The sequence below is a fragment of the Bos indicus genome, chromosome 3 (genome assembly GCF_029378745.1).
Source record: "Bos indicus isolate NIAB-ARS_2022 breed Sahiwal x Tharparkar chromosome 3, NIAB-ARS_B.indTharparkar_mat_pri_1.0, whole genome shotgun sequence".
NCBI classification, from domain to species: domain Eukaryota; kingdom Metazoa; phylum Chordata; class Mammalia; order Artiodactyla; family Bovidae; genus Bos; species Bos indicus.
The window spans coordinates 101,563,501-101,584,634 of NC_091762.1; the positions used below are offsets into that span (position 1 = coordinate 101,563,501).

The 21,134-nt window shown below is 45.8% G+C and overlaps 1 protein-coding gene across 5 annotated transcripts in view; it reads right to left on the minus strand.

Moving 5' to 3' along the window:
* ARMH1 (armadillo like helical domain containing 1) overlaps nucleotides 1-21,134 on the minus strand; it is a 62,626-nt gene that overhangs the window by 26,202 nt on the left and 15,290 nt on the right. For all 5 annotated transcript variants that reach the window (XM_070786674.1, XM_019957611.2, XM_019957610.2 and 2 more), the window contains exons 2-7: nucleotides 21,006-21,129; nucleotides 19,751-19,978; nucleotides 11,859-11,927; nucleotides 10,058-10,224; nucleotides 8,690-8,886; nucleotides 5,926-6,010 (exon numbers count right to left, since the gene is read on the minus strand). In XM_070786674.1, the coding sequence (XP_070642775.1) occupies nucleotides 5,926-6,010; nucleotides 8,690-8,886; nucleotides 10,058-10,224; nucleotides 11,859-11,927; nucleotides 19,751-19,956 (724 nt within the window). In that variant the 5' untranslated portion in view covers nucleotides 19,957-19,978; nucleotides 21,006-21,129. The remainder of the gene's footprint in view (nucleotides 1-5,925; nucleotides 6,011-8,689; nucleotides 8,887-10,057; nucleotides 10,225-11,858; nucleotides 11,928-19,750; nucleotides 19,979-21,005; nucleotides 21,130-21,134) is intronic.

Here is a 21,134-nt window from a genome sequence, read left to right on the forward strand (position 1 = left end):
TCTCTCCTTCGAATACGCTGGATCAGCCGGGGCTGGTCCCCTGCAATTTCCCATGAAGTGATGGGACTGGATGCCATGATCTTCGTTTTCTGAGTGTTGAGCTTTAAGCCAACTTTTTCACTCTCCACTTTCGCTTTCATCAAGAGGCTTTTTAGTTCCTCTTCACTTTCTGCTATCAGAGTGGTGTAATCTGCATATCTGAGGTTATTGAGATTTCTCCTGGCAATCTTGATTCCAGCTTGTGCTTCTTCCAGCCCAGCGTTTCTCATGATGTACTCTCCATATAAGTTAAATAAGCAGGGTGACAATATACAGCCTTGATGTACTCCTTTCCCTATTTGGAACCAGTCTGTTGTTCCATGTCCAGTTCTAACTGTTGCTTCCTGACCTGCATATAGGTTTCTCAAGAGGCAGGTAAGGTGGTCTGGTATTCCCATCTCTTTCAGAGTTTTCCACAGTTTATTGTGATCCACACAGTCAAAGGCTTTGGCATAGTCAATAAAGCAGATTTTGAAATAGATGTTTTTCTGGAACTCTCTTGCTTTTTCCATGATCCAGTAGATGTTGGCAATTTGATCTCTGGTTCCTCTGCCTTTTCTAAAACCAACTTGAACATCTGGAAGTTCACGATTCACATATTGCTGAAGCCTGGCTTGGAGAATTTTGAGCATTTCTTTGCTAGCACGTGAGATGAGTGCAATTGTGCGGTAGTTTGAGCATTCTTTGGCATTGCCTTTCTTTGGGATTGGAATGACCTTTTCCCGTCCTGTGGCCACTGCTGAGTTTTCCAAATTTGCTGGCATATTGAGTGCAGCACTTTCACAGCATCATCTTTCAGGATTTGAAATAGCTCAACTGGAATTCCATCACCTCCACTAGCTTTGTTCATAGTGATGCTTCCTAAGGCCCACTTGACTTCACATTCCAGGATGTCTGGCTCTAGGTCAGTGATCACACCATCGTGATTATCTTGGTCATGAAGATCTTTTTTGTACAGTTCTTCTGTGTATTCTTGCCACCTCTTCTTAATATCTTATGCTTCTGTTAGGTCCATGCCATTTCTGTCCTTTGTAATACATTAGCATATGCTAAATAATACACCCACAGGCCCCATGATAGCTCCAAGGCTGACCCTAAAAGGTCAAAAAATGGGTGGTGGCCCAATTGCTAGAAATCCTTACTCCTTCCCTCAAATAAATAATCCTCCCACTTAATAGCCTATGAAATGACCCAGCCCATAAAAACTAACCCCTCCTGCACCCAAGGGAGGCTCAAACTTTCTGAGTCTGACTGTATTCTGCCTATGGAAATCAAATCCTGCTTTCACTTTACTTTGACTCACTCTTGAATTTTTTCCTGACTCTCACTTGGTGGCCTGTCCCAGGGATTCTCCAGAGACCTAGGATATGATCATTCTCTTGTTCTCCTACAACAAAAATCAAGAGTTCTGTTTTGGCTATACATTTCAGATGTTATTAGACATTCATGGAGATTTCAGGGGAGAGATCAAGGCCAGAGGTACAGACTTGGTAGCTGAATACATAACACATTCATGTGGTGTGTAAAGCCATGGGACTAGACAAAAATCACTTTGCTGACAAAGGTCCATCTAGTCAAAGCTAGGTTTTTCCAGTAGTCACATATGGGTGTGAGAGTTGGACCATAAAGAAGGCTGAGCAACCCAAGAATTGATGCTTTCAAACTGTTGTGCTAGAGAAGACTCTTGAGAGTCCCTTGGACAGCAAGGAGATCAAACCAGTCAATCCTAAAGGAAATCAACCCTGAATATTCATTGGCAGGACTGATACTGAAGCTGAAACTCTAATATTTTGGCCATGTGATGTGAAGACCTGACTCACTGGAAAAGAACTTGATGCTGGGAAAGACTGAGGGCAGGAGGAGAAGGGGGCAACAGAGGATGAGATGGTTGGATGGCATCATTGACTCAATGAATATGAGTTTGAGCAATTTCTGGGAGATAGTGAAGGACAGGGAAACCTGGCATGCTGCAGTCCATGGGGTCGCAAAGAGTCGGACATGACTGAGAGATTGAACAACAACAAACAAAATCACACAGGGAGAAGGTGTTGCTATAGAGGTGGGACATAGGCTGACCCAACAGTCTAGTAAGAGAAATAGTAAAAACCAGCAAAGGAGACTTGGTGAAACCAGACTGCAGGAGGAAAAATCAATATTGTATCACAGAAGCTGAGAGAAGAGAGTGAGTTGTTTTTTGACCAACTGGGTCAAAAGCAACTGTGAGATCATGTAGGAAGCAAATGGAAAAATGGAGCTGGAGGGGAACTTGAAGTCAAGGAACTTGGAACTGTGCATTCCTAAACAGGATAAATTAATCTTATTTTTGGGGGGGGGGTTATGTCTTTCACATATTGTTTAATCCATAGGTTAGCAAGGAGGGACTCATTTTGAAGATGGGTGATATGCAGCCTATTTTAAAAAATATTTTAAAAATTTACCAGCTTTATTGAGGAATAATTGCCATCTACAGAGCATGTCTACATGTGAATGGAGATGAACTGCCAGAGAAAAAGGGAGGGGGCAGCTTCAGAAGAGAAGACTGAGGGAATGTGCTTCAGAGAACAAGCAGAAGTGGGGGGCCTGTGATGGGAGCAGGGACAGTCAGCTGTACAGGGAAAAAGAGAGAAGGTGGGTGGCCTGCCAGGCAGGTTGGTAGGCTTGGAGGTGGGAAGGTGGGGTTCTCAGTGTAAAAGGAGGTGAAGTCATCTCCTGGCCTCTCCATCGCAGACACCCATGGCAAAGGACAAGGGTCACCAGGCCCTCTGAGCCTCTTCACCTTCTGTTCTCAATGGGACTCTCCCTGAGAGCCCACTTCCCCTGGAGCCTCCTCAGGGAAGGATGTCCTCCCCCTACCTCCACCGACCACCACACAGCACACAGGGCAGAGAGCACAGCCTCCATACCTTCCTCCTTCCAAACTATTCCTTTTTCTCCTCCAATACAAACAAAGGCAAACAAAACCCCAGGGCTTGGTATAGTACTTGGCACACCACAAATGTTCAGTCAATACTTGTTTTTTTTTTAAAGAAGAAACCAACCCTACCCTTACAAAGGTTAGTCCCTTCAGCCATATCGTCTGTGTCCCCTGATGTTGCCGTCATCCTGGGGGCGCGGGTTGGTGGCGGGGAGTGCTCCACCTTGGCCATGCAATTTGGTGTCCTCAAACTCAGAGAAATTAATCTCTGGTCGTCCTATCCAGTCACTGCTGTTAGGGCCCCACCTAAGGCCCGTCAGACCTTCCCGCCCCCGCCCTTGGCGGAGTTGCTGTGGAAACTGAGAACTGTATGCCTGCCTGCTAAGTCGCTTAAGTCGTGTCGGACTCTTTGCGACCCCATGGACTGTAGCCCGCCAGGCTCCTCTGTCCGTGGGGATTCTCCAGGCAAGAATACTGGAGTGGGTTGCCATTTCCTTCTCCAGAGAACTGTATTCTTGCCTTTAACTTCCGCTCCACCCATCTTGTGAAAGAGTTCCCCCTAGTGGACAATCAACGCACATGCAAGCTCTGAATTCCCAGGGACACAAAGACTATTTTGAAAGCGCCTAGTAAAAAAAAGGAAGAGTAATTCTTTCATTCAACAGACGTTTCTTGTACTCTGTTATGAGTCTGGCTTATCTGAAATTATTTTTAGGTGCACAGTTTTGCTGTTATCACACCAGCAGACATCAAACCAAGAAGGCAGTCCAAAGCTTCAGGCCCCTGCGGCCTCTGACAGAATAGGTTGTTACCTAATAAAAACAGAGGGACTCAAGATGGGGTCCAGTATGGGAAGAAGGTAGGCCAGTTCAGCTCTGGAGGGCTTTATTGGAAAAACTGAAGCTAAGCCATATTTTCCATAAATTTATTCAACAAACTTATAGTGTGTACCACCCTTTTTTTGTCAGGCCCTGAGCTGGAAAAAGATGAATCAGACCCCATCCCAGGCCTGAAGCTGCTCACTAATACAGTGTGCATGGGAGGACTCCTTCTCTCATCCACTCAGCAGACATGTACCCAGGACCTAACCTACGCTGGGGACTGTGCTGAGGGTATTAGGAGCAAGCGACACGAGCTACAAGAAAACTGTTCACTGTCTATGTAAAGGGCGGTATATTCTGGAGATAACTGCTCCAGGGGAGGGAGGTGCTGGAGGGGAGAGGGGTGCAAGGTGGGAAAATGATGCAGGCTGACATTTGGATAGGGTTGAAGACAGGTCTGGAAAGGCCTCAGTGAAGAAAGCTTAAGCTGGGAAGTGATGGATGAGTGGGAGTGGTCACTTTGCCACATGGAGGTGGGGCGAGGGGAAGGAGGTCACAGAGCCACACAATCTAGTCTTCTCCAGGTTGTATGATTAAGTCTCCTGACATGATTCTACCGCCAGCTCACCCCCTTGCTCCAATGCCGGCTACAACCCTCTACTGGGCCTGATCTTGACCTAGGTGCCTCCACCACTTCACTCCCTCACCGGTGACTCCTCCCCAGCTAGGAGACTGCTCCAATTCCAACATGGCACTGCTAATCAACATAGGCTTCCATGTATCCCTGCAGGGGTCAAACAAATACAAAGTAGACAGTGCTGCTGAAGGCAAGATAAGACAGACATTCAATTTCAACACTGCTTCTGAAAAAATAATCTAGGCTGGAAGTGAACCCCAGGATCTCAGGTGCATACCTTAACTCCAGTGCCTGTATACTCTTTCTGCCCACCCCCAGGCTTCCTGGACCTGAGGGTTCAGCCTGTCCTCCTGGACACAGGTGGCCCTTCCTATCTGGCAGGCCTCCCTGTCCTGGCCTCCTTGGCTGGGCCACCTAGGTGGTCCCCAGTCATGTCCCTCCTCTCTCTTGCTGGGGCCTCTCTCCCCAGCTAGATCAGCACAGTCCATTTTGCTGTCTGAACAAAGGCCTTCCAGCTGGCCTCCAGCCTCTAGTCTCCCTGCAGTGCTGGCTCGCAATGCCATCTGGCATTCTAGGAACTCCACGATCTGGTCCTGGCCTACCTTCCTAGGTCTTCCTGGAGTGAGACCTCTACCAAACCTCCACCAAATGGCCTCCCTGCCATTCCCTAGACACATCTTGTACTTCCCCGTGTCTAGGCCTTGACACCAGGCTCCTTTCCAGAATGCTCTCCTCCTCTTTCTACCTTCCCTAATCTTCCCATCTCGAAGGCTCATCTCAAATACCACCTTCTCAGAGAATCCCTCTTTGATCTCTCCTGTTGAAAACAGAATCTCCCTTTTCTGAACCATTGTAGGAGCAGGGAAGAAAAATAATATCCTATAAACACCTGCCATGTGCTACATTTTAAAAGCACAGGCTTTGGAGTCAGACAGCTCTGGTTTGAATCTGGTTAGCTGTATAAACGTGTGTAACAGCATCCTTCATCTCTCTGTGCTTCAGTGCTTTAGCTTGAAAAACATAAAAATGCCAACCCCCACCATTCATTCATTTGAACATTTGAATATCTAATATGTGCCAGAATCTATACTCTTGTGGTTATTTTGAGAATTAAATGGAATGATGCATGGAAAGTGGCTGGCGCATAGGCGACCCCAATAAATAAAAACCTATTAATACTACCATTATTCAATCTAGTTTCTTAGAAGAACAGTCCTCAGGGTGATTTCTATTGGAGGGGATGTGCCACATAAGTCCGGGAACCAGAGCCAGCCCTGGACCCAGGAAGATTTTAACAACTGCAAGAGCATGTGGCTGATTCCTAGTGCAGAACGTGACTGTCATTTTCTGCATAACTTGCCCATCAGTACCAAGGTAGCACCTTCCGTCTGCAGAGGCTGTCTTGGACATTCAATAAGGCTCTTTGTGAATAGGAGAAAACGTCTCAGAGCCAGTCTGCCTAGTTCTCGTGGCCACCTTCGGCCATCTGGAGCAGACCCGCCCATCTCCCTTACCTTCATACTGGACTTCCAAGTGCATCGTGCAGAGCACCTTCAGCACACAGTCCACGATGCTGGGGTGTGTGGTCCCGATGATTGACTGGCAAGACAGACAGGGGAACAAGGTGGTTACTCTTTCCATCTAGTCCAACTGAGAGAAGTGAAAAGCTGACTTCCAAACAGCCAGGCGGCCTGGCTGAATGGGGAGTTGGCAGGGACAGGCGAGCAGCAGTGAGTCACGGGGCCTTGGCCCCCACACTGAAGAGGTTCATTTCTTCTGGAGAGGAGGGGTGGAGATGGGCAGCCGGAAATCTCCCGAGACTCTGCCAAGGTTGCCACTGGACCGCCTGGCTCAGGAGGCACTCAGTGGAGGCTAGCCGGCCATTGCTAGAAGTGCAGACACCAGTTGGCCATCTGGGATGGGCACAGGCCCGAGAGAAGGGAACTCATCTAAGATCCTAAGTCTCTTCTTCAGCAAGACCTCACCCAATCAGGCAGCCCCCCGCCCCGTCTGCATCTTCCACCCCTGCCTGCGCATAGGGTTCCTGTGCTTCGGCGTTAAACATCCTCACACTCACCCAGCTTCAGTGCAACTGCCCTTCAACTCTGTCTCTTCTCACTACTGCTCGCTCCCTCTTTATACCTAAGCTTCCGAGGGGAAGCCACGTCTCTGTCCTCCATGTATCCTTTGACAGGAGGCTATAATTTTTGTTTTCCTGCCATTGAATAGTCCCCCAATTCACCAAAACCTTTCCTGCTGGGCCCAGGTCTGTTGTACCCACACAATCTCTCTACTGTATTTGAGCCAGCCGATCATGTCCTGCTTCTTGAAACTCCTTTCCATTCATTTTCACAGATCTGTGCTTTTCTGTTCTCCTTCTACGGCTTCTGGTTCTTTTTCAAAGAGGCAGCATGGTATATGGGGAGAATAAGCTCTTGAGGTAGAGCTGGATTTAATAGTCACTTAGTAAATATCTTCCATGTGAGGCCTTGAATAAGTCACTGAACATCCTTCTAAGGCTTGGTTCCATCACCCGTTAAGGGGATAATAGTCCTTGTCTCCATCAGCTATTGTGAAGACTGAAAGAGACAGTGTAAGTAAAGCCCTGAGCACAGTGAAGGAGGCACTGAAAACATGGGAACTGGAAATAATAATGCTAATTAGATTTTTACTGGTCTTCTTCCTGAGCTCATCTCTCAAATGTTGGTGGTGTTCCTTCTCTTCTTACTTGGTACACTCTACCTGGGTGATCTTACTTACTTCTACTCTTTCAGATACCACTTCTCCACTCAGAAACTCCAACAAAAGGCCATCTTCATTTCGAGTCTCTCTGGAGCCTCAGACTTTAATTTCCTGCTGTCCTGTGGGCGTCTCTACTAGATGTCCCCAGCAGTGATTCCTCAGTGCAGCTAGGAATCATCATTGCCTGGGGAAACTTAAAGGCCCCCTGAAAGCTGTCAGATTCTCTGGGAGCGGGGCTCAGGATTTAGTATTGTTTGCACAAGTGACCCATCTATATCTTTGCAACCAACTTGGCCTGCTGCTCACATGGGCCCTTGGGAGCCATTGAGACCCATCAAGTTTATTGGGTAAAAACCTAACTCCTCCAAAATCAAAGCCATGTTTCCTGTTCTCTTGGTGGAATACAACTCACCCACAAAGTCCAAAACTGGTGTCTTCTTGATGGCCTTTCTTTTTTGTTTTAAGATTTTTTAAAAAATATGGACCATTTAAGAGCGATGGGTCTTCATGGATGTGGGGCTTTCTTTAGTTGTGGGCTACTTTCTTTATTTTGGGGCTACTCTTCATTGCGCTACTTGGGCTTCTCATTATGGTGGCTTGTTGCAGAGCTTGGGCTTTAGAGGGCACAGGCTTCAGTAGCTGTGGCTGTCAGGCCCTAGAGTGCTGACTCAGTAGTTATAGTACATGGGCTTACTCTCCTCGAGGCATGTGGATTCCTCATGGCTGAGGGATTGAACCTATGGCCCCTGCATTGGCAGGCGGATTCTTAACCACTGAGCCACCAGGGAACTCCCTAAAGTCTTTATTGAATTTTCTATAATCTTGTTTCTGTTTTATGTTTTGCTTTTCGGCCATGAGGCATGTGGGATCTTAGCTCACCAACTAGGGATCAAACCCCCACTCCTTGCATTGGAAGGTGAAGTCCCAACCACTGGACCACCAGAGAAGTCCCTCTTTGATCTTTTAGTTGTCTATCCGCCTGCAGCCCCTCCTGGAGCTGTACTGAGAGCTTTAGATGGTTCATCTCAAAACCTCTCTTGCAGTCATGGTGTTCCCGCCTCACTAGGCATGGTGTCTTCATGTGGTCATCACCATGCCCCAAAGCTGACCTTTCTGTATGCCAGGGCACCCAGAGGAAGGCAGGAGCCAATGGAAGAAAGGCAGTGTTCCCATGCATTGGAGATCTGGCTCCTTTCTTCACTTACATGCAGCCTACAATGGCACCCTGCTTCTTTCCCTATCAAATTGACTCCTTTAATCTTTTCTATGGTCCTTCCATCATCCTTGTTGCTTGTCTCAACCACTTTTAAGTCTGCCAGCATCTTTCTGATCCTTAAGTAAACAGGACAAATCAGTCTGCTGGGAGACACGAACTCTGCCCTGCTCTGGCCTTCTGGAAATAACGCTGATTGAACAGCAGACAGGCAGTGGGAGGTTGAGCTGTTTCTCATGCCTGTGTGGAGTGCAACTGTGGAAGGTAATTGACAGATTACTGAGTTGGAATCAGAATCACTGGAGTGTGTGGTCTGGGCTTACCTGGGCAGTCCTGAGTGTCTGCAGGGCCAGTTGCTGAGCTTTCGGGGATGCACACGGCAGCAGAGCTATCAGACCTTTGTACACTTGATTCTGGTACTTGGGATTACCGTGGATCAAAGAATCCAACAGGACCTGCACTTCTTCCTGAGTCTCTTCTGACTTGGACTTTGCTAAAAATTCTGCTATGGATCGTACACCTGAGCAAAGGAGAGAGGAGATGCCAGGTGGGAAGGGGTTTATGAAAAGTATCCTCACTTGAGGTTATATAATATGAGACAATAGGATTAAGATCTATTTAACCAGTCCTGTTCAAAGCAACATCGAGGCTCTGTTCTCATGCTGCATCACTGTTTTTTTCATCTCATGGTTATGTATCCGGAGGATTTTGTTTCAACCTAGGCATGTTAGCTTGTCAAAATCTGTTTTCAAATTTAAAATGGCTCTGCAAAATGCACAAATAAAACTTGCCTGTTTGATGGTTGTATGATAACTAACACGTAGGTAGCAGTCAGCACTAGATGTTTTAACAAATTCTACTATATTTAGTCCTGGAAACTACACTGAGAGAGAGGTGTTAGTCCCATTTTATGAATAAATACACCAAGGCTCAGAAAGACATGAGAGAAGGGCAGTGAGGGATGCACCTTAGAGAGGGGTGCGTGGAGACGGCCTCTCCCGTGCATGTCTCAAGCTGAGTGCTTGGGGAACACCCTGAAGTGACTGGGTGACTTCCTCTCCTAACTGCCCTGGAAGCTCTCTGAGGATAAGGACTGTATTTTATTTAGCTTTGTATTCCCAGCACCTTAGAGTATGCATGCGTGCTCAGTTGCTTCAGTTGTGTCCGACTCTTTGCAACCCTATGGACTATAGCCCACAGGCTCCTCTGTCCATGGGATTCTCCAGGCAAGAATAATGAGTGGATTGCCATGCCCTTCTCCAAAGGATCTTCCCAACCCTGGGATTGAACCTGCATTTCCTGTATTGCAGGTGGATTTCTTATCATTGAGCCACCAGGGAAGCCCAATTTAGTGTATACCTAGCACCATATTTAACAATTTTAGTTCAATTTTATTTCTAGAATTATTCACAAATGACTCAATAACTCTTTGCTGAATGGATGCATGAAAAAGGATATATTTGAAATGAAGTATTTCCAAAACTACCACGAAAAGATATGAGCAAATGATGAATCAGGAAAGTCATAAATCTCGGTCTTCTGGTGGTGAATATGGATGGGAGCTAAGTGAGTCCACTCTACAGAATGCTTCCTGTGCAGCCAGGTCCCTGGGGCATTTTCCTCTAGCAGTTCTGGGGGTCCCCAGGGAGATGGGGGTGGGGAGTGACACCCTCGTCCTACATGATACCCACCGTAGCTTTCACAGATGAGCTCCTTGTACTTCCTGCCGGAGTTTGCAATCACCTGAAGTAGCTTGATGGATTCCTTCTTGTCCTCCTCCTTGATCTTATTCAACGCGAGTATTTCCAAGAGTGTTAGGACCCCTCCAACCTCAAGAAACTCTATGAGGTATCGATTACTGTCCAGAGAAATAGAAAAGTAGAAATAAGACACTTGTCAAGTTCCTTGGCACTAACCTTTCTAAGGTTATGATGCTTTTGAACTATGGTGTTGGAGAAGACTCTTGAGAGTCCCTTGGACTGCAAGGAGATCCAACCAGTCCATCCTAAAGGAAATCAGTCCGGAATATTTATTGGAAGGACTGATGCTGAAGCTGAAACTCCAATACTTTGGCCACCTGATGTGAAGAACTGACTCTTTGGAAAAGACCCTGATGCCGGGAAAGATTGAAGGTAGGAGGAGAAGGGGACGACAGAGGATGAGATGGCTGGATGGCATCAGTGACTCGATGGACATGAGTTTGAGCAAGCTCTGAGATTTGGTGATGGACAGGGAAGCTTGGCATGCTGCAGTCCATGGGGTCGCAAAGAGCTGGACACGACTGAACCAAACTGAACCTTTCTAAGAGATCTCAAGGACCTTTCTTCATATAGTCCTCCTATCCAGGAAATTTTCATGGATAAAGTGATACAATAGTTAGGAAATTCTTCCTGCCAGAAGGAAATGTGAAAGTCAAATACAATGGCCATTTCCTGTGCTTGACTTTCCAACATCTGTGTCTCTTCTTGAAAAAACACCTCAACTGTCCCTTGGGGAATCACCCCTTCACCACTCATAAGCCGTGTGGTTTTTGGAGGGTGAGCAGATGACTGAACAGTATGTCATCCTGACTGTAGTAATTGATTTGGGGCCAGGTATAAGTTGGTGCAATGAGGCTCAGGATTTTCTTGGGAACCCTTGGGAAATACATGCTTTCTTTTTTTCACATGTTCTCTTAAAAATTTTTTTTTGGGGTTGCACTTCATAGCATGTGAAATCCTAGTTCCCTGACCAGGGATCAAATCTGTGCCCCCTTGCATTGGAAGTATGGAGTTCTAACCACTGGACTACCAGGGAAGTCCTACATGCTCTATTTTTGATGTGACTGAGCTAGAAGGATGCAAGTCTGGAGCGTCTGAAGACCACAGCACATGGAGGTCTATGAATATAGAGGAGAACAGAGCTGAGAAATGAAGAAAAAGCAGGAGTGACCAACTACTGATATTTTTTGGGTCCTTGGATCTAGTGAACCTGGAAATATGGATTTCCATCCTCCGGACATTTCAGTTAGGTGGGCTAATAATGTTTACATTTTCCTTGTCCAGTATGAGTTGAAAGTGAATGTTGCTCAGTCATGTCCAGCTCTTTGTGACCCCATGGACTATATAGTCCATGGAATTCTCTAGGCCAGAATACTGGTAGCCTTTCCCTCCTCCAGGGGATATTCCCAACCCAGGGATCGAACCCAGGTCTCCCTCATTGCAGGCAGATTCTTTACCATCTGAGCCATCAGGGAAGCCCAGGTCCAGTATGAGTTAGTTTCCTGTAATTCACAACCAACAGGATGCTGACTAGCAAAGTATCAATGGAGCACATGAGATGGAGAAGCAACTAGGCCAGGACCACAGGTGCGACCACCTCTGGGTCCATTTTCAGGGCTACTAGATACCCACCGATAAAAGAAAGTCAAGGTCCCATGGGGTGGGAATGCCAAGGACACCGTGAGCCCGGTAGGCCACTGAGACTCCAGAATCTCTCTAGAACAGAACTCACCTGCTTACAGCTGATAAGAAGACGCCAATGGACCTGAGCAGCTTATCTAAAGGCGAACCAGTCATGTAGCTGTATGACAAGTTAAAGAGTGAATTTCAGGGTGGTTTTCCGTCCTGTGTCTGATCCCTGATACCACCTATGGCCCAGGATGACCAAGAGCTGAACTGCGTCCTTTATCTGAGAGGGACTACTAGGTTGAAGGGACAGGTGGATGAGGGGTGCTGGCAGGCGTGTTCATGGTTCTCCAGGAAGCTCTTCTGGGGCAGTTCAACCACCCTGGCCCTGATGGGCTCTCTAGAGAGTAAGAGGCTCTGATGAATAGAAGGTGCAGGAAGAATGCTGGGGGTCAATTTCACAATCCTCCCTATGCCATGACCATTGTACCCTTGGGTCTCAGCACAGTTCATTACTTTGTACCTCATTCTTGGACTTCTCTAAAAAATAATCAGCTTCATCATTAATTTTCAATTTTGCCTTGCTCAAAGCTTTATACTGGAAGTCACTATCTTTATGAAGAATTGTGTGTCTTCCTAATAAGAACAATAGGAGATGGTGGAAAAATTAAACTCTGATTTAAAAGAACCTCAGTACTTAATGTTATTTTTTAATGTGAGCTTTTGCAAAAAGCTTCAATGTAATAAAGCACCCAGAGCACGCATCAGCTTGGATGCAAGGTATGAAATCAAGCCACAACAGAAGAGGAACCAGTCAACAATTACTAGGCTCATAACACATCACGGGCTCTTAGAACACTTAAGAAATTAGCTGAAATTATTGCAGCTCATGGAGGATGACTGAGAGCTTCCAAGACTGATAAAGGCTAATGTAATGGGTTGGAGGTAATGGTGCTTTGTTGGGAAGGGAGGGTGCATGAGGCAAATTATCTCTGCTGCACCCTGGTTCCCAGGGTGCCAATAGAAGTAGAGACAGATTGGCTCATTAGGAAAGGCTCTTTACTGCAAAAACAGTGTTTGCTCTGGAGCCAGGCTCCCCTGCCTGTTGCCATTGTAGCTGGGGCCAGGCTACCAGCTCATCACCCTGCTTCCCTGAAACCCATGCCCCCATTCCTGCCCCATGCCTCCTCAGTGCGGGCTGACCAACTTTTGACACCTTCTTTTTCCTCTGTCCCAGGCTAGCCTTATTATCATAACCACTCACTATATGTATTTCTGGTCCATTATTTCCAGCGATTAGTTCCAGAAGTTTGCCACTTCTGCCAAGCTATCAGCAGGAGCTAGCAAGTGCTAAGCATTCATTGTGTGCCAGGCCCTGTGCGAACGGCTTTGCCTGCCTGGTCTCAGTTACCCTGCAGTGGATGCTATCAGTATTTCTACTTTCTTCACAAGGAGATAACCGCAGACAGGTTATCATGACCTGTCCAAGGTCCCCAAATTCACTGATGGAACTGGTATTTGAACCTAGGCAGCCTAACTCAGAGTCTGAGTTCTTACTGTCAGGCCATCCTGCCAGACGGTCTCCTTAGATGGTGTTGGAAGTGGGACCGTGGCAGGGAGACCCTGAGGTAGAGTGGATGATGTCTGGATTTGGGGCCAGTGTCTATCTGTGTAGCTGTGCTGTGCTGTGCTTAGTCGCTCAGTCGTGTCCAAGTCTTTGCAACTCCATGGACTGTAGCCCTCCAGGCTCCTCAGTCCATGGGGATTCTCCAGGCAAGAATACTGGAATGGGTTGCCATGCCCTCCCCATCTCTGTGCCTACTAGTAAATTATTCAACCTTTTCAAGGCTCATCCTTCTAATCTATAAAATGGGTCAGTACCAATCACCTATTAGGCTTGGTGTGAGGCTCAAATGAGATATTCGTATGGTACACAAAGTTCAGTGCTTAGAGCATAAAAAGACTCAATATATGGTAACTAATCATTTTTGCCATTATAATATATACATCCTTAGTTTTACTGATCAGTTCTGGAAGTTCAAGTTTAAAAAAGGGGTTTGAAGCTAAGGTGGAAGGAGGTGGCAGTCAATTTTATAAAACATGATGATGGTATATTGATTGGTTTTCCTTCAAATCCACCATAACTAGAGGGCTGGAGAGCAGTGGGGTGGGGGTCACTGATTCAAAATACAGCATTTTGAAGAGACATTCAAAATGCTATGTGTCTTCAGCCAGTCTGTTTTCTCTGTTGTATGACAAGGCCACAAAAAGTTAGGAAATTATAAAGTTCAGGTGTAGAAACTGCATATACAACTATATATTAAAAGCGTGGTTCAGGAGTTCCCTGGTTGCCTTTTCAGTCTCTGGTCGGGAAATGAGACCCCACGAGCTGTGTAGTGTGACAAAACAAACAAACAAACACGTTGTTCATTCAATAAGCGTTGACTGAGTGTCGACTAAATGTCTGGTGCTCTGATTGATACTTAGGATATGGAGAAAAATGATACAATGCCTCAGTTAACCAGTGCAATGATTGAGGAAGAAAAGAAGAGGGCTGAAGAGAGAATTCTTGGAAACACTAACATTTAAGGGGTGGTAGAACTTCCAGATGTTCAAGCTGGATTTAGAAAAGGCAGAGGAACCAGAGATCAAGTTGGCAACATCCACTGGATCATCGAAAAAGCAAGAGAGTTCCAGAAAAACATCTACTTCTGCTTTATTGACTACGCCAAAGCCTTTGACTGTGTGGATCATAACAAACTGTGGAAAATTCTTAAAGAAATGGGTATACCAGACCACCTGACCTGCCTCCTGAGAAATCTGTATGCAGGTCAAGAAGCAACGGTTAGAACCAGACATGGAACAACAGACTGGTTCCAAATTGGGAGAAGAGTACATCAAGGCTGTATATTGTCACCCTGTTTATTTAACTTATATGAAGAATATATCATGCAAAATGCCAGGCTGGATGAAGCACAAGCTGGAGTCAAGATTGCGGTGAGAAATATCAATAACCTCAGATACGCAGATGACACCACCATTATGGCAGAAAACAAAGAGGAACTAAAGAGCTTCTTGATGAAAGTGAAAGAGGAGAGTGAAAAAGTTGACTTAAAACACAACATTCAGAAAACTAAGATCATGGCATTTGGTCCCATCACTTCATGGCAAATAGATGGGGAAGCAATGGAAACAGTGACAGACTTTATTTTGGGGGGCTCCAAAATCACTGTAGATGGTGACTGCAGCCTTGAAATTAAAAGACACTTGCTTCTTGGAAGAAAAGCTATGACCAACCTAGACAGCATATTGAAAAGTGGAGACATTACTTTGCTGACAAAGGTCTGTCTAGTCAAAGCTATGGTTTTTTCCAGTAGTCATGTATGGATGTCAGAGTTGGACTATAAAGAAAGCTGAGTGCCAAAGAATTGATGTTTTTGAACTGTGGTGTTGGAGAAGACTCTTGAGAATCCCTTGGACTGCAAGGAGATCAAACCAGTCAATCCTAAAGGAACTCAGTCCTGAATATTCATTGGAAGGACTGATGCGAAGCTGAAGCTCCAATACTTTGGCTACCTGATGCAAAGAACTGACTCAGTGGAAAAGACCTTGATGCTGGGAAAGATTGAAGCAGGAGGAGAAGGGGATGACAGAGGATGGCATCACCAACTTGATGGACATGAGTTTGAGCAAGCTCCGGGAGTTGGTGATAGACAGGGAAGCCTGGTGTGCTGCAGTCCATGGGGATTGCAAAGAGTTGGACACGACTGAGCAACTGAACTGAGGAAAGACACTGTAATGGTTACTGAGAAACAGTGATAGAAGGGAGAGGAGAGCTTTAAAAGGGGCAGTGGTCAAGCAGAGCCAGGGCTCGGGTATGAGGCGAGTGGTTCACTTTCTTTTGGTAGGTTTTTTTTTTTTTGGGCCATGCTACGTGGCTTGCAGGATCTTAGTTCCTTGAGCAGGGATTGAACCCACACCCTGGGCAGTGAAAGTGGAGAATCTTAATCTAAGTGCCAGGGAATTCCCTCAAGTATGAAATTTAAGGGCCTATCAAAAGACTCAGTGACTAAATACTATTTCCTGCACTATTAAAAAAAAAGAAAAATAATACAAATATCCACGATGAATAAAGTATTAAAGTTTTGGGACTTCCCTGGCGGTCAAGTGGTTAAGACTTCACCTTCCAATGCAGGGGATAAGGGTTCAGTCTGCGGTTGGGGAGCTAAGATCCCACATGCCTTATGGCCAAAAAAAAACAGAACATGAACAACAGAAACAGCATTGTAACAAATTCAATTAAGACTTTAAAAATGGTTCACATTTATCAATCAATCAATATCACAGTTTTAAATAAAGCTAGGATCTGACTCTGAACATGTATGACTCTGCCTTACTCGCGTCACCCTTTGGTTGAATGGAAAATGTTGTCAGGTTAGTGACAGCCTTGGTGAGGTTAGTGTCACGAGTTAAGGGGACAAAGTCAGATGGTAGTGCTGATGTTTTTCAAAACACCACTTGTGGATCACTGGCATCAGAGTCACCCAGCGTTTTTTTGACCAAGACTCCAAGGACTCACCCTCAATCTACTAAATCAAAACTTGGGGGTTGTGTGTGGGGGAGTACACTTGTTATCTGCATTTAAAACCTCTTTTATGCACATTAATGTCTAAGAACATTGGAGTTAACCCAAAGATGTATTCAGAGGATTCCCTTTGGACTGTGTCCTAGGTCTGAGTCTGATTAATAATTTTATCAATGTTTAACTGTAAAAAAAGAAAGCTGTGGTTACCTAAGCCTTTAGTTCTGCTTAGTTGCAGGTTCTCTGGTTCAATCATTCCCTTGTTCAACAAACATGTGTTAAGCACCCTTTATGTGCCAGGCATGTGCTAGGTGTTAGAAATGCAGACATGAGTAGAACAGATGTGATTCTTGCCCTTGTAGAGTTTACAATCCAGTGCGGGAAGAGAGATCAATATCTCAGTTTAAAGCACCATGAATATATTTAACAGGGGAACATAAACTAGTCTGGGACTCTGAAAAGGGCTTCCTGGGAAAGTGATGCCTGGATTGAGACCTGAATAATAGAGAGGAATTGGTCAAATAAAGAGGAGGTTTAAGGGAGAGGGTTCAGGCAAAGAGACAGATACATAAGAAAAAGGTCTGAGGACTTCCCTGGTGGTACACTGGATAAGAATCTACCGACCAAAGCACAGGACATGGGCTCAGTCCCTGATCTGGGAAGATTCATGCCGTGGAGCAACTAAGTCCCCGCACCACAACTACTGAGCTGCGCTCTAGAGCCCGTGAGGCAACTACTGAAGCCTGTGTGCCTAAAGCCTGTGCTCCACAACTAGAGAAGCTATGGCAACGAGAAGCCCGTGCACCGCAACGAAGAGTAGCCCCCGCTCACCGCAACGAAAAGGAAGCCCGTGCACAGCAACCAGGACCCAGCTCAGCCAAAGATACATAAATAATAAATAAATAAAAGAAAATGTTTGAGATGAATAATGCCATCTACCACTCAAACTACCACCGTGATGGGGACTACATCTGTCTTCGGCCCCCATCTGCTGCTGGGGCTCCTGAGCACAGGCTCCTCAAACACAACGTGTCCCCAATCAAACACATCCACTCCAAACTCATTCCTCTCCTTGTATTCTCTTCCCATGTAATGACACCCCATTCATCTAGCTTCCCAAGCCAGAGACGTGAGAGTCCTTCTGTGGGAGACAAGTGGAGGTGGCAGTTGTCTGAGATATGAAACTCAGATTCCAGAGAAATGTGGACAGGGGACACAACTGAGAGTGCTTAAACTGGAGTGATGGCAACATCCCAACAGTGGTTAGATCACTTAGGGAGAATCTGAGAGTGAGCAGAGAAGATGGCTGTGCCTAGAGTCCCGTAGAACACCGAAGTTTAAGGGGTGGCTGGAAGAAGCACAAGCTGGAGTCAAGATTGCCGGGAGAAATATCAATAACCTCAGATATGCAGGTGATACAACCCTTATAGCAGAAAGTGAAGAGGAACTAAAGAGCCTCTTGATGAAAGTGAAAGAGGAGAGTGAAAAAGTTGGCTTAAAGCTCAACATTCAGAAAACAAAGATCATGGCATCTGGTCCCATCACTTCATGGCAAATAGATGGGGAAACAGTGGAAACAGTGTCTGACTTTATTTTTGGGGGCTCCAAAATCACTGCAGATGGGGACTGCAGCCATGAAATTAAAAGACACTTACTGCTTGGAAGGAAAGTTATGACCAACCTAGATAGCATATTCAAAAGCAGAGACATTACTTTGCCAAAAGTCCGTCTAGTCAAGGCTATGGTTTTTCCAGTGGTCATGTATGGATGTGAGAGTTGGACTGTGAAGAAAGCTGAGCACAGAAGAATTGATGCTTTTGAACTGTGGTGTTGGAGAAGACTCTTGAGAGTCCCTTGGACTACAAGGAGATCCAGCCAGTCCATTCTGAAGGAGATCAGCCCTGGGATTTCTTTGGAAGGAATGATGCTAAAGCTGAAACTCAGTACTTTGGCCACCTCATGCGAAGAGCTGACTCATTGGAAAAGACTCTGATGCTGGGAGGGATTGAGGGCAGGAGGAGAAGGGGACGACAGAGGATGAGATGGCTGGATGGCATCACCGACTTGATGGACGTGAGTCTGAGTGAACTCTGGGAGTTGGTGATGGACAGGAAGGCCTGGCGTGCTGGGATTCATGGGGTCGCAAAGAGTCGGACACAACTGAGCGACTGAACTGAAGAGCAGCAGGATGGACAGAAAGAAAGGAGAAAACCAAGAGAATTGGTATCACAGAAACCACAGGAAGAGTGTGTGTGTGTGTGTGTGTGAGTGTGTATGTGTGTGTTTGGTGATGTGGTCTACAGGGCTTCTTTTTCTTTCCTTTTTTTTAATTGAGGTACAATTTACATAAACATTACATTAGTTTTAGGGAACAGTGTTTTGAGAAGTGGGAATGGTTTGTGTGACAGATGCCACTGAGAGGTCATGTATAAGGACTGAGGATGTGGTCACTGGGTTTCACAATTAGAAAAGCATTGGTAACCTTGGCAAGACCTGCATCAGTGGAGCGGAGGAGTCAGAAGTCAGACTGCAGTGGGTGGAGGAGAAAGGGAGGTGGGGAAGGTCAACAGCCTTTTCCACAGGCTTCAGCACAAAGGGCAGAAGCAAGGTGGAATATAGGTTCCAGCAAGGACTGAATTTCAGTTTTTAAGTTAGAAGAGATGTGAGCATACATAAATGCTGATGACAAAGCTGGTAAGGATGAACTTCCCTGCTGGTCCAGTGGCTAGGACTCCGTGCTCCCAGTGCAATGAGCCTGGGTTCCATCCCTGATCAGGGAACTAGATCCCACATGCCACAACTAAAGATCCCAAATGCTGTAACTAAGATCCAGTACAGCCAAATAAATTTTAAAAAATATGTATATATATTTTAAACACCTGGTAATAAGGCAAAAGTAAAGTCTATAGGAGAGAATGAATAAATCCTTGGGGAGACAGGAGGGGATTCAAGCATAGTACAGATAGAAGATTGGTCCTAGACAAAGAACACCCACTTCAGCTCTGATGGGAGCAAGAGAGGTTAGCAGAGAGAATGAGGATATATTTACAGGCTGGAAAGACAGGATGCTGAGGGAGTTCTTGACTTCGGGGATGGTATTTTGATCACTATTACATCCTGTTCTAAAATCTGAGAGATAGTCAGGGGAAGCACTCCCTCAACAGTCTTCATTCCTTTTCTTTTGCTGCTGCTGCTGCTAAGTCGCTTCAGTCGTGTCTGACTCTGTGCGACCCCAGAGATGGCAGCCCACCAGGCTCCCTCGTCCCTGAGATTCTCCAGGCAAGAACACTGGAGTGGGTTGACACTTCCTTCTCCAATGCATGAACGCGAAAAGTGAAAGTGAAGTCGCTCAGTCATGTCCGACTCCTAGCGACCCCATGGACCACCTAATTGTCTTCCTGTTCAGCAAAGGATACGTGAGTCTCAGCCAGGTGGTCAGGCGGACCAGGAACAAGCTAGCTCCCTGGGAAAACTCCTGCTCCAGCTCAGGGGCAGTCTTGCCTTGGTTGGCTTCGATGAAATTGTTGAGGATGTTACTCCTGGCGAATTTGCCAGCATTGTCCCAATCCTGTAAAAAACTCAAGAGCCGGCTGATTGCTGCCTGCTCCTTTATAGAAGTCATGATCAGTCAGTCCTGAAGCTGGCTACAGAGAAGGGAGAACAGACAGGTTACCAAAGTATTCAGAACCATGCAAGGCCTGTAGTTATTATGCTGGAGGCTTTGCTTTCCCAGCAGTCATCTGGAGGCAGGGTGAGCCTCTGTCACCCATATGGCTGTGGTGACGTTCAAAATACTCCTCTACAACTGGCCACCTGCTGCTCAAACAGGGAGGATCCAGCTATGTTGTCATGGAGTCGAGAAAATATATTTGCAGCTCTTTGGCTTCTCTGCTGGTGCCAGTGACTAAAAGGACCATAGGCTCCAGTGGATACGAAGATGCCAGAGAAAAATCTGGCCTCTCTCTGCCCGCACCTCACACAGCATCAGAGACTGGGCCTTTAGAGACTCAGCCCCCTCTTATGCCAATCAGCCAAGGTAAAACGTTACTCAATCTTATACATTGGCTTTTAGGCTAACTCTTTTAAAAACAACTTTTTTTTTTTTTTTAAGTTAGTGGGAAGAAAAAGTTCTCATTCCATAGTTGGATTAATGGGCTGTGGTTTGTAGGAGTCTGTGTCCTTGGGAGAGTGTTTTCAGTGGGGGAGGGAAGGTTTAAAATAAACCCGTTTTCCAAAAATAGTTGTGATTGAAAGTGTTATTATCCATAACAAATGTTAGTGCTGATGGGAGAGAGGCATGTGTGATTCTTTTGTCTAACAGACAAGTGAAAGTCATATTTCACATTATCATGGGGTTTTCTGTGATTTACAGAATATTTGTGAAACATTACTTGCAGGGCCATGATTGATATGGAGAGAACAGCTTGTTGGTAGGGGAGATGTGTATTTCACGAAGACGGTTCAACATGAAATTTACAGTCCCATAAAGTGCTCCTACATCTTCGCCAGAGATCTAGTTAAAAGGACTTTACAGTCTGAAACATCCTAAAATTGATTCTAAATTAACGTTTCCTCACATGTATTTGAGATATTGATGGGGCCCAGCTATCAGAATTTTATTAGGAAGCAATAATCTGAGGCCTGCTAAGACAGACATACATACACACCGACCTCCACTGCACCCCAGAGGGCAATGGGTATGTTCTCCCAGGAAGGGCGTCCACGTAGTCTCAGGGATGGAGTCAACCAAGATAGCCTGTCAGCATTAACATCCAGGTGAATAACTGTGGATCAACTGAA